This window comes from Periophthalmus magnuspinnatus, chromosome 16, assembly GCF_009829125.3.
Source record: "Periophthalmus magnuspinnatus isolate fPerMag1 chromosome 16, fPerMag1.2.pri, whole genome shotgun sequence".
Classification (NCBI taxonomy): Eukaryota; Metazoa; Chordata; class Actinopteri; order Gobiiformes; family Gobiidae; genus Periophthalmus; species Periophthalmus magnuspinnatus.
This window is the reverse complement of record NC_047141.1, coordinates 12,853,953-12,866,403: the sequence shown is the minus strand read 5'-3', so window position 1 is coordinate 12,866,403 and position 12,451 is coordinate 12,853,953. Positions and strand designations below refer to the sequence as shown.

At 37.1% G+C, this 12,451-nt stretch overlaps 1 protein-coding gene across 1 annotated transcript in view; it reads right to left on the bottom strand.

The window, feature by feature from the left end:
• LOC117384466 (mannosyl-oligosaccharide 1,2-alpha-mannosidase IA) overlaps window positions 1–12,451 on the bottom strand; it is a 201,466-nt gene that overhangs the window by 4,810 nt on the left and 184,205 nt on the right. Inside the window, exons 7-10 of the mRNA XM_033981793.2 lie at window positions 11,670–11,793; window positions 11,429–11,522; window positions 9,591–9,706; window positions 6,722–6,941 (exon numbers count right to left, since the gene is read on the bottom strand). Of these exons, the coding sequence (XP_033837684.1) occupies window positions 6,722–6,941; window positions 9,591–9,706; window positions 11,429–11,522; window positions 11,670–11,793 (554 nt within the window). The remainder of the gene's footprint in view (window positions 1–6,721; window positions 6,942–9,590; window positions 9,707–11,428; window positions 11,523–11,669; window positions 11,794–12,451) is intronic.

The window sequence follows — 12,451 nt, the reverse complement described above, 5'->3', positions numbered from 1 at the left end:
AGGTCCGTGGTAGGGCTGCATAATATATCACCAAAATTTCGATATCTCAATATTTGCTGATATCAATATCACATCAAACTAACTATATTGCAATAATACCAATGTTCTCCATTTGATAAAAATGTACTTTTATTCATAAAACGTTTCTTATGAAGTCAAAAATTTGCCTTAGTCTTTAGTCCTGGGTTTGTCCCTGTTAAATTTTTATTTTAACAGAATTTAAGTAATACATGTATTTTTTGTTTTATTATAACTGAAATTACGGAGTCAAAAAGTCTATTAAAATATCACAATAATATGGTCGCATATCGCAAATATCGTGTGGTGTTAGTCAATGGTTCTGTTAAACGCTTTTTGTCCAATTGGTCTTTTTCTATTTTCTTCCTTTTCTTAGTTCTGTTACATTTCATCCTCAATTTAAAGTTGGCAGCAAAGAAATTCTATTCATGCAATGGTACAAAGGAATCTATTTTCACTGAGGTCAGAAGCAGAGCATTGACATAGCAACATCTTAAATTTAGCAACACACTTCGAATGCTAAACAATTCTTCTTTGGGCTCCTGTATACTATGTGTGTGTGAGTGGACAATTGGTTCCATCTTTTATCCAACCGCTCTGCCGCTGATGTTTCTGGGAAGTTGTCCATTGGTGAGAGGGAGGTAGAGGGTTCTTTGAGGTCGCTGTGGGTTTCAAGTGTCTGCATAAGCACGGTAAATTCAACAATACGAATAAAATGTTTTCCAAAACGTGAAATAACTAACTAGAGGAAAGCTTGAATAATTATGCATATTAAAAGCCAAACTACTAACAGAACACCGATGCATTCGATGTCCTCTATGAACTTATCTACTTGCTATTCTCAAAGCACGGCTATATTTTAATAAGCTATTTATCTGCCAGGAGCCGTAGTTTTTATGCTCGAGATATATTGTTTATTTTCACAGAGGAGGATTCATGACTTAATTTGCCAACAACAATTTAGGGACAGTGTGTAAATCTAATATGTGCTCTCAAGAGGGTGTAAATTCTAAGTTGAAGCTGCACTGTTGTGTATGTTTCTTAATTAAGATTTCTGCATTGCAACTAAACAAATAGGTCTCAATTCAAAGGATATTTACAGTAAAATGTCATAGCTTGTGGTAATGTTATTTTATTAATGAAAAATTAATGATAACTAAATGTACAGTAATTAATTAAGACTAAATAGTGTGATAAAAGTCAAGTATACTAAAAAAAAGCTGAGGGGTCAAGTGAGGACAATATAATCCAATGAAACAGTGCCATAGCAGACCATCTAAGTGCACACAAAAGGTTTTATTTTTTTTAAATTATGGCTTGGTTTGGTGGGATAGTATCTGTGGCAAATATTTTTCATAGTTTTATAACAGTTAAGTGGCAGTTTGTGGAATGGAAGTAGGTATGCACGATAATATCAGTGATAATAATAACAATTATGATGTTACACTGACAATTTAATCCGATAATTAGAAGCCCAAAATACACTGATTCAGCCACTTTTCTCCTGAAGTTTTCTTCCTCAGAGTGCTGCCCCCTGCTCCAGCCCCACACACACAGAGCAGCCCCAGGTCAGAGGCAGAGAGGAGAAGATTCATGTTTATGGGCTTCTTTTATGTTTAGAGGTAAGCTTTTTCTGCAGAACCGCTTTGCACCAGCGCTACAATACAGAAGTTATCCCCTCTCTTTACTTTACTTGACTACATTTAAGAGAAGGTATTTGCTACTCCATTACATTTTTTATAATGGTTTGAGACCTGCTGAAAAGACTCAAGGGGTTATTTTTTACTCCTATGTAGTTTGGAAAAACAAAAATATACAAATAAAAACAGAAAAAACAAAAACAAAACAACAACTATACATTCAGTTGTTTCTGTTGAACAGTCTTTATCAGAATCACTACATTTAAAGCTTTATAAGACCTCAAAATCTGTGCAAAATACTTCTATGTTTTACCTTTTAAAGCGGGTACTTTAATACTTTACCTTAAGTAGATTTTTTTTTCATGTTATACTTTTAGGTTTTTTTTTTTTTTTTTGCACCGGTATCTGTACTTTTATTTAAGTAACAAAATTGAGTACTTCTTCCACCTCTTCAGACTCCTCACTTTAGATCTAACAAGTCCTGTAAAAGTTTTCACTGCACTGCTGAGCTGAAAACACAAGGCAGCTGAGACAGTCCGTGCATTAATGCTGTAGTTTGACGTAGGTGGTATCGGGCTGACGGGCTTGGACCATGTGAGGATTATGTTGTATTTTAGTCCTCAATTAAACAAGAGGTGGTACAGCAAGAGGACTTTAGCTGTTTGAGCCACAGCTGTGACCATGTGACCATATAGACAAGAAAATGTGTTTCAAACAGACATGTTTCACTACACAAACCAATGCAAACGGCCTGTGTACAGGACGGTCTGTGTCTGCCTCTCTCTGTTAACTTTTTATTCACCGTCTATATTCACAATACACAGCGGTTGCTTTGAGCTTGTGTCACTCAGAATCCATCTCATGTTAAAGGAGCAGCCACAGCGCTGTGGGCCCCTTTCTCTCTGTTGCATAATGCATGCAACCTCAATAGAAGATGACTTATCTGAGGCATATCATTAATAAGAAAAATACCAAAATAAAACAGCATTTATAGTGTGGCAAGAATAAATGTAGGCCTGCATGAAACATTACAGGACATAGGAAATCTATCTTGAGGTTTTGAGCAGCTACAACCCCATACTGTTACTTTATATCATATCATATTATTAAGACTTTATATGTATTTTATGGTCTGCTTTAGTCACATTTAGGTCTATAAACTAAAACAAGCATATGGAAGAAAAAAAGTTTTGTAAATGTATTATTCCATTTTTGTACAACACACAAAAAAAAAAAAAAATTCAAGAAGAATGGCACAAAAATACAGGAAATGGTGAGTTCTAAAACAAAATACCGCTGCCTATGGTACGTCATCAACACAGACTACACACTACATCCAAAATGCAGAGACAATTTATGCAAATGGAACACATTTTTTAAATAATTAAATAACAAAAACTATTTCATAAAATTAGATGAGTTTTGACCTGTATTTACAGGACAGTTGCTACGTAACAGTTATGGGATTACCTCTTGCTGGCCATGTCCAACCAGGAAGTAAAATTATAAACTTCACCAAAATTAAAAACAAACAAGCAACCAAACAAGCAAACAAACAAACTGGATTTTCAGTAAACTCTTAAATATAATTATGTAAACTACATTTTTGTGAAATGTGTAGTCACATGTACTTTAATGGTTTGGTGTTTTTACATGTGAAATAAGTGTGATATTTTATAGCAGATTTTTAAGTGAATTCAAATGAAAACCCATTAAGCCAGCGCACAGAAAAAATAACCATAATCACCAATTCATCTACCGCATACAAGTCTGTTGAGTAATGAGCGACAGGTGGAAGTACTAACCACTCTGCCACTGTGCACTCCTTCTACAATTTGGCTTTTCATTACAGATGTATAATACTGCTTGATAATTACAGTCCATGAGTGGAACACATTTAATGGGCTTTTTTCTGCATTTGCGCTTTTGTAAGAGGGTTCAAACAGAATTCTAGTCTATGGGTTTTGAGGGCATTCAGCTGAACTCCCCTGCTGTTTCTACGCTAAATAATTCATGCAAATGTAAATGTCTGTGGTTAAATCCATACACTTAAAAGGTCTCATTGGGAACTGGTCAAAACAAGTCAATCACATGGGCTTTACTGCAATTATATAGAGTGATTAGTATGGATGATTTTAGGTTATTTTACGATAGAAGTAGATCCACAAGGCAAGAACGCCAATCAATGCGACACAAAAAAATATTATGGAAAAAAGCAAAGTTGTGTAAAAATCATAGACTGTATAAAAAAGTGGACATAGTTAACCCGCTAGCCGGCGCTTTTCAAATAGGAAGTGAGTATGGGCGCACTTCTGGCTCCATCGACTGCTGCTGTCAGGCTCGTCATTTTGGTCCTAAAATGTTCGTATTAACCCGCTCTACATCATGGGATTCATCATGGTATTTTTATTTCACTATTGTGTCCACAATTCAAGATATGAACATTAATAAGAGACAAATCGGCTGCCTTCTTTCCCCCCGCTCACTCCAGTTATCATTAGAAACAGGTTTGATTGTCAGCGTTGCTATCAAGGAAGGGACGTTACCTTCAACAGCTTCGCTCCAGTTTAGCTCTTTGGTTGTAATGATACTTGCCATTGGAATTACAAATATGAAACTCGACTCCAAATTCAGCCCTAGAACTTCTGGCCTCGATGAGCTTCACTTGACTGGAACCGAACGCTATGGGTGACGTCACACTTACTTCTTTATAAAGTCTATGGTAAAAATCTAAACTTTACATTAATTAGGGCCAAAACAATAACTTAGAGCAAGTTTTTGAAATACACATTATTCAAACAGGAGTATAATAAATCACCTTACTTTTATTGTTACGTAAACGTTTCCGGCATTACGCACAATGCCTTGGGACATATTACAATAATGCTAATTCAATTTCACCTTGCATTATGCGCGGTTAAAAGCATTTGAAAGAACGTTATTGAAAAGAGTGTCCTAGTAGATATAACGAATATTGCATGCACTTGCTTTAAAATCTCAAATGGTGCCTGTCGTATTCAGTTTGTTATATTTGACAATGTGTAGAGCGAACAAAGCATTAGCAACTCTTTTCCTGGTGCAATTGCCCCGGTGAAAATCTGTGAACTTGATCCAAAGCAGGAGGGGAGTATTTCACGCATAGAAGTATTTAAAACAATATTGAATGGAACTTTGAACACACATTATTCACATATGCACCAAACAGTTAATCCAAAATTTGCTAAGCACCTCCAAACCACCACCCCTAACAAGTGACGACAAAGCTGGTGAAGAAATCCAATGGGAACCTGCCCAAGAAGATGAAAAGAGATTTTTTTTTGGATTTTGCCATTTGGGAATAAATTCTGACAGCTCACCTAACATCAATGAGGCGAAAAGCTTAAAATTAGCAAAGGATTATTTTCAGAGCCAGGACAGATGCCAGAAACATCAAACAAGAGCCCTGGAAAACGAAGGATCCTGCTGTAGTTTTACACTGGGCTTCTTGTATCCCTGAGATTCTTGCATCTCTAAGCAGAATCCCTCTTGAATGGGCCTTTAACCTAATTTCAAAGGTAAACCCTCTCCAAATTTGCCGAAAGTCTTACTCGTCTCGTTCTAGTGTTTACTCTTCCACGCCGTATATCACTGTCTACACTTTCTTTTCATTGCGGCTGGATTACAACGCTGTGTGATCATGGGTTTTAATCACCTCTGTGTCTCGGGTCGTGCCTGCAGCTGTGAGGTGTTAGACAATAATCAAGAACTTTAATTTCTTGCTGCTCCTTATTAGGCTCGTCGTCTGTGTGCCGAGGTGAAGCCACGAAGAACCATTCTCCCTTTGATTCACAGTTAAATGAGAAAGCCTCAAGCACTGTTAATTCACCATCTCCCACTCTACTAATTTTCTCATTTTGTGTACTGCCACCACCCATATGAACTCATACAGTAATATACCCCAATACACTAACGACAGCATCTAAATACTTTAATGAACTCCTTATCGACTATACAGAGCGCTGGATTATTAATTATATACTGTATTGGAGAGACACATTAACGAGCTGTAAATTGCCGACTACAGGCAGTTAAAGTGCCATTCACAGGTGAGTGTGTCAGAAGGAGGGGTCCATGAGGAACAAGGGAACATTTTGTCCCTGATCTTGACGTGCCGGAAAAAAGAAAAGATTGAGTAGGTTTTGAGTGACTTTCACAGAGTCACAACTTGTGTGGGTCAAAAAGTGATGTGAGAAGAAGTAAGTGTGAGCAAGTGAGAGGGCATCAGTGTGTCCTCATGGTAACTGTCCAAAGGTTAACAGGGCCGCCAGCTCAGGTTCATCATGAGCTCATTGGTATACGATATTTATTGATGTGTGCACCTGCCTGGGGATTGCAAATGGGAAAAAAACAGTGTAGCTAAAGTTAAAAGGTGCTAACTTTTCTGTTCGCAAATGATGCCAAGATACAAGAACTCAGAGTGGTTGAGAGGCAAGCTCACTCATAGTAAGAATGTATGTTATTCAATGTATTTTTCTTTAGCAAAGAAATACCATTAAATGACAGTAACCTTTATCCATGACAATGTTACTGCTGATCACTCACTAGAAAAGTTACACAGTGCTCCTTTAATGAATTTGTCCCTGAAAAATATAAACTCACAAAGCTAAAGTATTTTTGTTTTCAAACTTTCCGTACTAAAGAATAGACTTGATACCAATTCTGGTACCACAATGATAATAAAAACAGTTTAGACACTAAAATGTGATTTTCAAAATGTTGTTTTATATTACCATTTGGTGTTAAATCTATCTAATCCCTCAGTCGTCCCGGTAGGTTCCATAATGCTCCATAGTATAATGTATAATATCGTTCTAACACTCTTCAGGAAAAGTTAATTTATGTGACTTTTTTTAGTATCAATACTGGCTGAAATTAGTATCTAGTTTTAATAATAGTTTTAGTATCGATTAGTATCTCATTTACAATACTTTTAACAACCCAAATTTTTACACATAATACATTTTTATTCTGTCGATTTGCCCAAACAGGCCAAACTACTATTTCACTATAGTTATTGTACTGACCTGATCGTGTGTAGCTCTCATGGCAGGTGTGTGTGATCTCTGCAGCTAGGTCCAGATAGTGCTGTCTCTTCTCCTGTGGTCCATCGTCTGCTCCAATCCCGATCATTCCTCCGGAGAAGCAGGCCAGGTGACCCATCTTGTGGTCTAGGATACCCCCCCTCCACTCAGCCATATACGTAAGGCCTCCTGGGGACTTCTGCACCAGGTTAGCCTCGATAGCCTGTGCAACACAAGGGCAAAGTATTGAATCAGGATATAATAAATGATTTCACACAAGGATAATTAGCTTATTAATAATAGTACGTCAAAAACCAATTAGAAATGACCAGAAGGTTATGTTTTGAAGTGTTCCTCCACTGAGAGCTTTAGCCAAGGTCAGTTTCAACAAATCCAAGCAACTTTTAACAACTTTCTCTTAAAATATACATAATTTCATTGTTTGGCCACATATCATAATGCAAATAATTACAACCATTTTGACTAAACAGAATAAAAGCAAGAGAAAATAATGAAAGCTTATAAAAACATTTTTTCTGGGAGGCTGACGCACTTCCCCCTAATTAGTGGTGGTTAGCGCTAATCATAGCGAAGCATAATTGGCAAAATGTTCTCCCATTCAACATGTTTTAATTAGCAATGCACTTTTATTTGAATACCAACGTTAATGAATTACGCTTTGCTGTCACCTTAGATCCTTATATAAATAGCCTGTATAGAATCGGATAGCAGAGAGGTCCTTAGCATTTTAATATGAAGACACAAGGGAAAAAAGGCACTGTAATTAGAAGCTGTGTCTCTGTCCTTACCCTACAAAGAAAAGTGCACAAATCTCCGTGGCCATCTTGAGTTTATTGTGCGTGATAGTGTAATTGCAGCCTCGGGGAACCAATGTTAGTCTTTAGACATTATCCCATTAAAAACGCTATCTTTTTATATAATTTATAGGCATGGGAGTATACGTTTACACAGTGCATTTTAGCTAGTCGTAAAAGTACCCCTACACAAGCAAGCAGTCAGTTAGCATCTAATTGTAGCTCTAATCACATTACATAGTACCGGGAAGCTTAGCCTTGATATAATCTTGTGTGTCTTCTTCCCCTAGCCCTCTCTACTGGGGCTTCTCTGTCACAAATACCCTCAGATGGAACATAAGTGGGGTTTGTTGGGGGATTTCAAAACTTCTCCATTACGGCTAAGAGGAAACACTAATTGCATTGAATTGCAGTAGTACCTATGCTGTAGTTTGCATAAAAGCCTAGGGTCTCAATCTTGAAAGTACACTATCTTTTCACTTCAAATATGTTTTTCATGTAGGCTTTTGTGCTTTGAAGTCTCTCCATATGCTTCTGATATATAATAATGTTGTTTTATACTGATCAAAGTCCAGTGAAAATAACAGCAATTACAATTTTATTTCATCAGAGTACAATGATGAGTGGGCCTTTTGTCTGTAAAAATGTTTTAATTTAAGTATATTGTAATGAGAAACAGCTTTTTTTAATAAATTGGAGTGTTTTGCCCTTGTACTTTGTTGACAAGATGGAGAGCACAAGGAAAGACTATCACACCGTAAGCGCATCTTAAAGTGGGACTAAACACCTATGCTCCACCCACAACCCCATTTCAAATAGAGCTGCTAAACTGGGCAATACTGGCAGGGCTAAAGAAAAGAGTGAGAGGAGTGGAGGGGTCTGGGGGTATGGAACAGTATGATTGATTTAAAAGCTATTCACACTTAAAACTGCAGCCAGGTGTTTGTAATTAGAAACACCTGGCTTTAAACAGAATAGTCCTGATTTATGTCACCAAGTACTTGAAATTGCAGTGGACAAAGTGGAGGTAGCACACACTCTGACGTTCGTGAACGAGTCGGCTCTTTTGAACGGTTCCTTAACGTGAACAGTTGGATCCGGATCTCATTTTTTAAAAGAGCCTTTTTTCTTTCTAATTTGTATGAATTTTTATACTGATTAACACTGAACCGACACAAGAATCAGCACAGAAGCAGAGCAGGCAACACCAGTGAGAGCTTTGTGAACAAAAAACATATTTTACATCATAATAACTGTTAGACTTTTTATTATTATTATTGTAGTGCAACGTTTTATTTAGAGTGTGCATAATTCCAAAAGGTAAAGACTCTCCCACACTCAGTTTGAACCATCTGAAACATATTTAAGCCTTGGTCATTTCTCTCTTGTTGTTAAAATGAGTTTTCACATTGGCTTCTGTCATATGTGTTAACAAAAAAAAAACTGTAAAAGAGCCTCTTGAATGGCTCTTTCAAATGAACGGATCCAAAAGATTCAGACCCCATAAAAAGGTCGAAAATCCCATCACTATACTCAGTTCTTGATTGTTTTTGAACACCGAGCTGCAAATTTACCTAGTTTGCACTAAAATTGACCAAAAGTACTAGGAACAGTACACAGAGCTATAAAAACATATAAACAGTTTAGTAGCAAAAAAGTTGATTTAGTATTTAATTCCTCTTTAAATATTCAAGTATGTACAGCTCAATATTAGTCACAAAAAGCTGCAAGTTTTGGTCAATTTCATGTTTGTATACAATAAGGAATGTCAGATTGGACCTTCTGCATAAATGATGGCTACAATCTAAATATGTCTTATGTTTTTCAATTTTGCACTAAAATGTCGCAATTGAAATTTTTACTGTTACAATTAATGAGAGAAGAAACATCAGAGCTGTACAATTATTGACCATATTCCCAAATCATAGTGAAAGATTGAATTCACTTTCTTTCAAACTAATGGATGTGACCAACTTTATGAATGAAAGTGTTAACGTTACACTGTATTCTGACACAGCGACACAGGGTATATTCATAGGGAGATAAAATATTCCTACATCAAGTGCGCTGTAGTACATCCTCTTGGCGTCCTCGTCCCCCTTGTCTGACATCAGATAGGACTTGATCAGATACTCGTAGAAGCTGTCCCCAAGACCACCAATGGAGACGTGATCTGAGGAGGGAACAGTTGGCAATAAGTTAAGATAAAGCACAAAGTGTAATGATGGTAGATGTAGGTAGATTATTTGTAAGAGAGGTTACATTCAATCATTTTAAAAGAAGGGGTATTTTAGTTCTACGGGGTAATAATTGCCACATAACATACATAACATATTTATTCACCCTGTTACCTTTGATTGTTTTGAAAATTCACCAAAAACAAAGTATTAACATGTTTAAAAAGTTTCACTTTCACTCACAATCATTGTGAGTTCCACTAATGACACTATTGCATATCGCATCAGGTTTGTGAAGTTGTAGTGTATTGTTTTGTATCATGCTTTTGTATATTTAGAAAGCTTCAAAAAGTCACTTTTGCATAACACTCCCTCTTTAAATACAGAGATGGTTTGATTGTCTATTTTTACTTTATAATATTCAAATGTATGATATAAATTAGAAGTTTGAATACTTTTTTCCCTCTCAATTTGAAGTAATCAAAGGACTATAAAGTAAAGTGCCCTTGCTGATATTAATAAATGAGATATTGTAACAAGTGGCTTTTCATTTCTGTGTCTGCTCTCCAATGAATGCCATATTGTGGTGGGGGTTTATTAAGCATTTCCACTTCCATACAGCTATGCAGACTCCTCCACAAGGTTACCAGCAGGCTTTTGTGTTTGTCCTCCACAGGCACCCATAAGTGAGAAAGAGAGAGAGAGGGGGGGAGAGAGGCTGCAGAGGGCTTTCTATTCCCTCAGTGCCGATAAATATACACTATTTAGCTTCTCTGCATGTTCCCACACAACAATTAGCCTCTCTAATCACCCAGATTACCACCTTTTCAGAACGGCGTTTTTCTTTGAGCTGCTTTCACCCTCTTTCAGGTAAATCGTAAAGATCCAATTTTCAGAAGTAATTGAATTCATTATCATTTTAATAACAGAGCAATGGGAGTCACACAGTCAGTGCTATGAGCTTGGTATAAAAATTTAAGATAAGTTGGGCAGCAGTGTGGTCTGGAGGATGTGTCAAGGCCTGTTTGAAAGATAACATGTCAAGTAACCACGAGGTTGACATGTTTTCTAACTTTTGAGAAAATGTATTTGCCAGGACATTTTGAGGACTCTTGCCCATTCAAAATGTATTGATTTGTATTGTAAATTTCTATGGCAGCGGCCCAAATGTTTCATCACTCACTGAAAACGCATGGATTGCGCATGGATTATAAATGATTTTATTTTTATACTACTATGGTTGATCCATATTGCCAAGTGTTGACCAACCAGATGCTTGCATATTTGAATCAGCTTGTTTCAAAGGCAATTGAAGAAAGAGACCCCAATTGAGCCTGAAAAATGTAATCCACAGGATCACCGCATAAATGTTATAACTTGGCATTCTGATTAATTTGTGGCATAACTACACTGTTTATCTTAGCTTGGGACAGAGCCAGAGACCCGCAGTGGCTGGAGGTAGCTATTTTCGTGCCAGCTGGGATTTGACTTTGGAGGTGTGATAAAATAAAAGCTTTATTAATCCGTATTAAAACCTGGTCGAAAAGTAAATATTTTCACTTTATAAAGTTAAAACATGAATAGAGAATTAAAAATAAGGGAATATAATACAATCTAAGCTCTGAAGATTTAACTTCTTAAATCAAAAGCAAAGTTCTTGAGAGAAAAAAAAAATCAACCAAAAAAGTTTATGAATAATACATTTTTTTAATACTCACGTTGGACCCAGTTGCCGCTGACGGGACTTAGAAAGTTGGGATAGAGGCCGTGGGGTTTCTCAATCTTATTCAGCAGTTTCCTGATATTCATAACCTATTGAATACATAAACAGCCCATTAAACTGTTATGGTTCATTCTGTACTTCCATTTGCTTAAGGCTTTTACTCTAAAATCTCACTCAATAAAACTCAGTACAACTCATTTCACTGCATGTCTGGATGTGTAGGAGGAGAGACAAACCTTTTCCGTATAGATGGGGTTAGCAGACAGCTCAGACAGATGGACGAATTCAAGATGGAGGGTCCCGAACTCTGCCAGGATACTGCTGCCCGCTGAAGCCCACCCCCAACTCCAACTGGTTCCACTGCAAAGAGAGCACAGCCAAGCCACTTAGCATCACTGGCTAGCGAAAGACAGAGGCACAAGACTCAAAACAAAATGCACACTACTGCACCTAACCTTGTCTAACTTGTTGTTTTAAAGTTCCCCAGTGATATTGGAAAGTTAAGAAAGACTTGTCGATAGCGCAGCCTTAGAGCAGAATGCAGTCAATGCTCTCCCAGCCATTGTGTTTCGAATCAGGGAGGAGATCGTCTGGAGTACACCCCGAGGCCCTGAGGAGTTGCGAATTGAGCTAAAACTTTTCAGGTAATGTCAGTTTAATGTGAGCCATTCAAAGGAGCCGGGGAATGACTTGTAAACTTCAACCAAGGTAATAGCCACTACTGTCTGGGGCTTTTTGTTTCAAGTGATTCTCACAGTTGTCATAAAGTACATTGCACTGCGAATAGCACCATCTGTGGCTGCAGAGTCAAAGAAAGTAATTCGCTCTGCATTGCTGATATGGTAGACTGTTTTTCAACCAGTATTTCTTTAGAATAGCAAACAGGATATGGATATGTTAAAGTTGCGTAGCATAAATAACAGACTCACAATCATTGCAACGTCTGGACAGCGATTGCTTAAGGGCATAAGGTTTAAAATATTACTCTTATTTCCATAGAGTCAAGTAAAAGAACAGA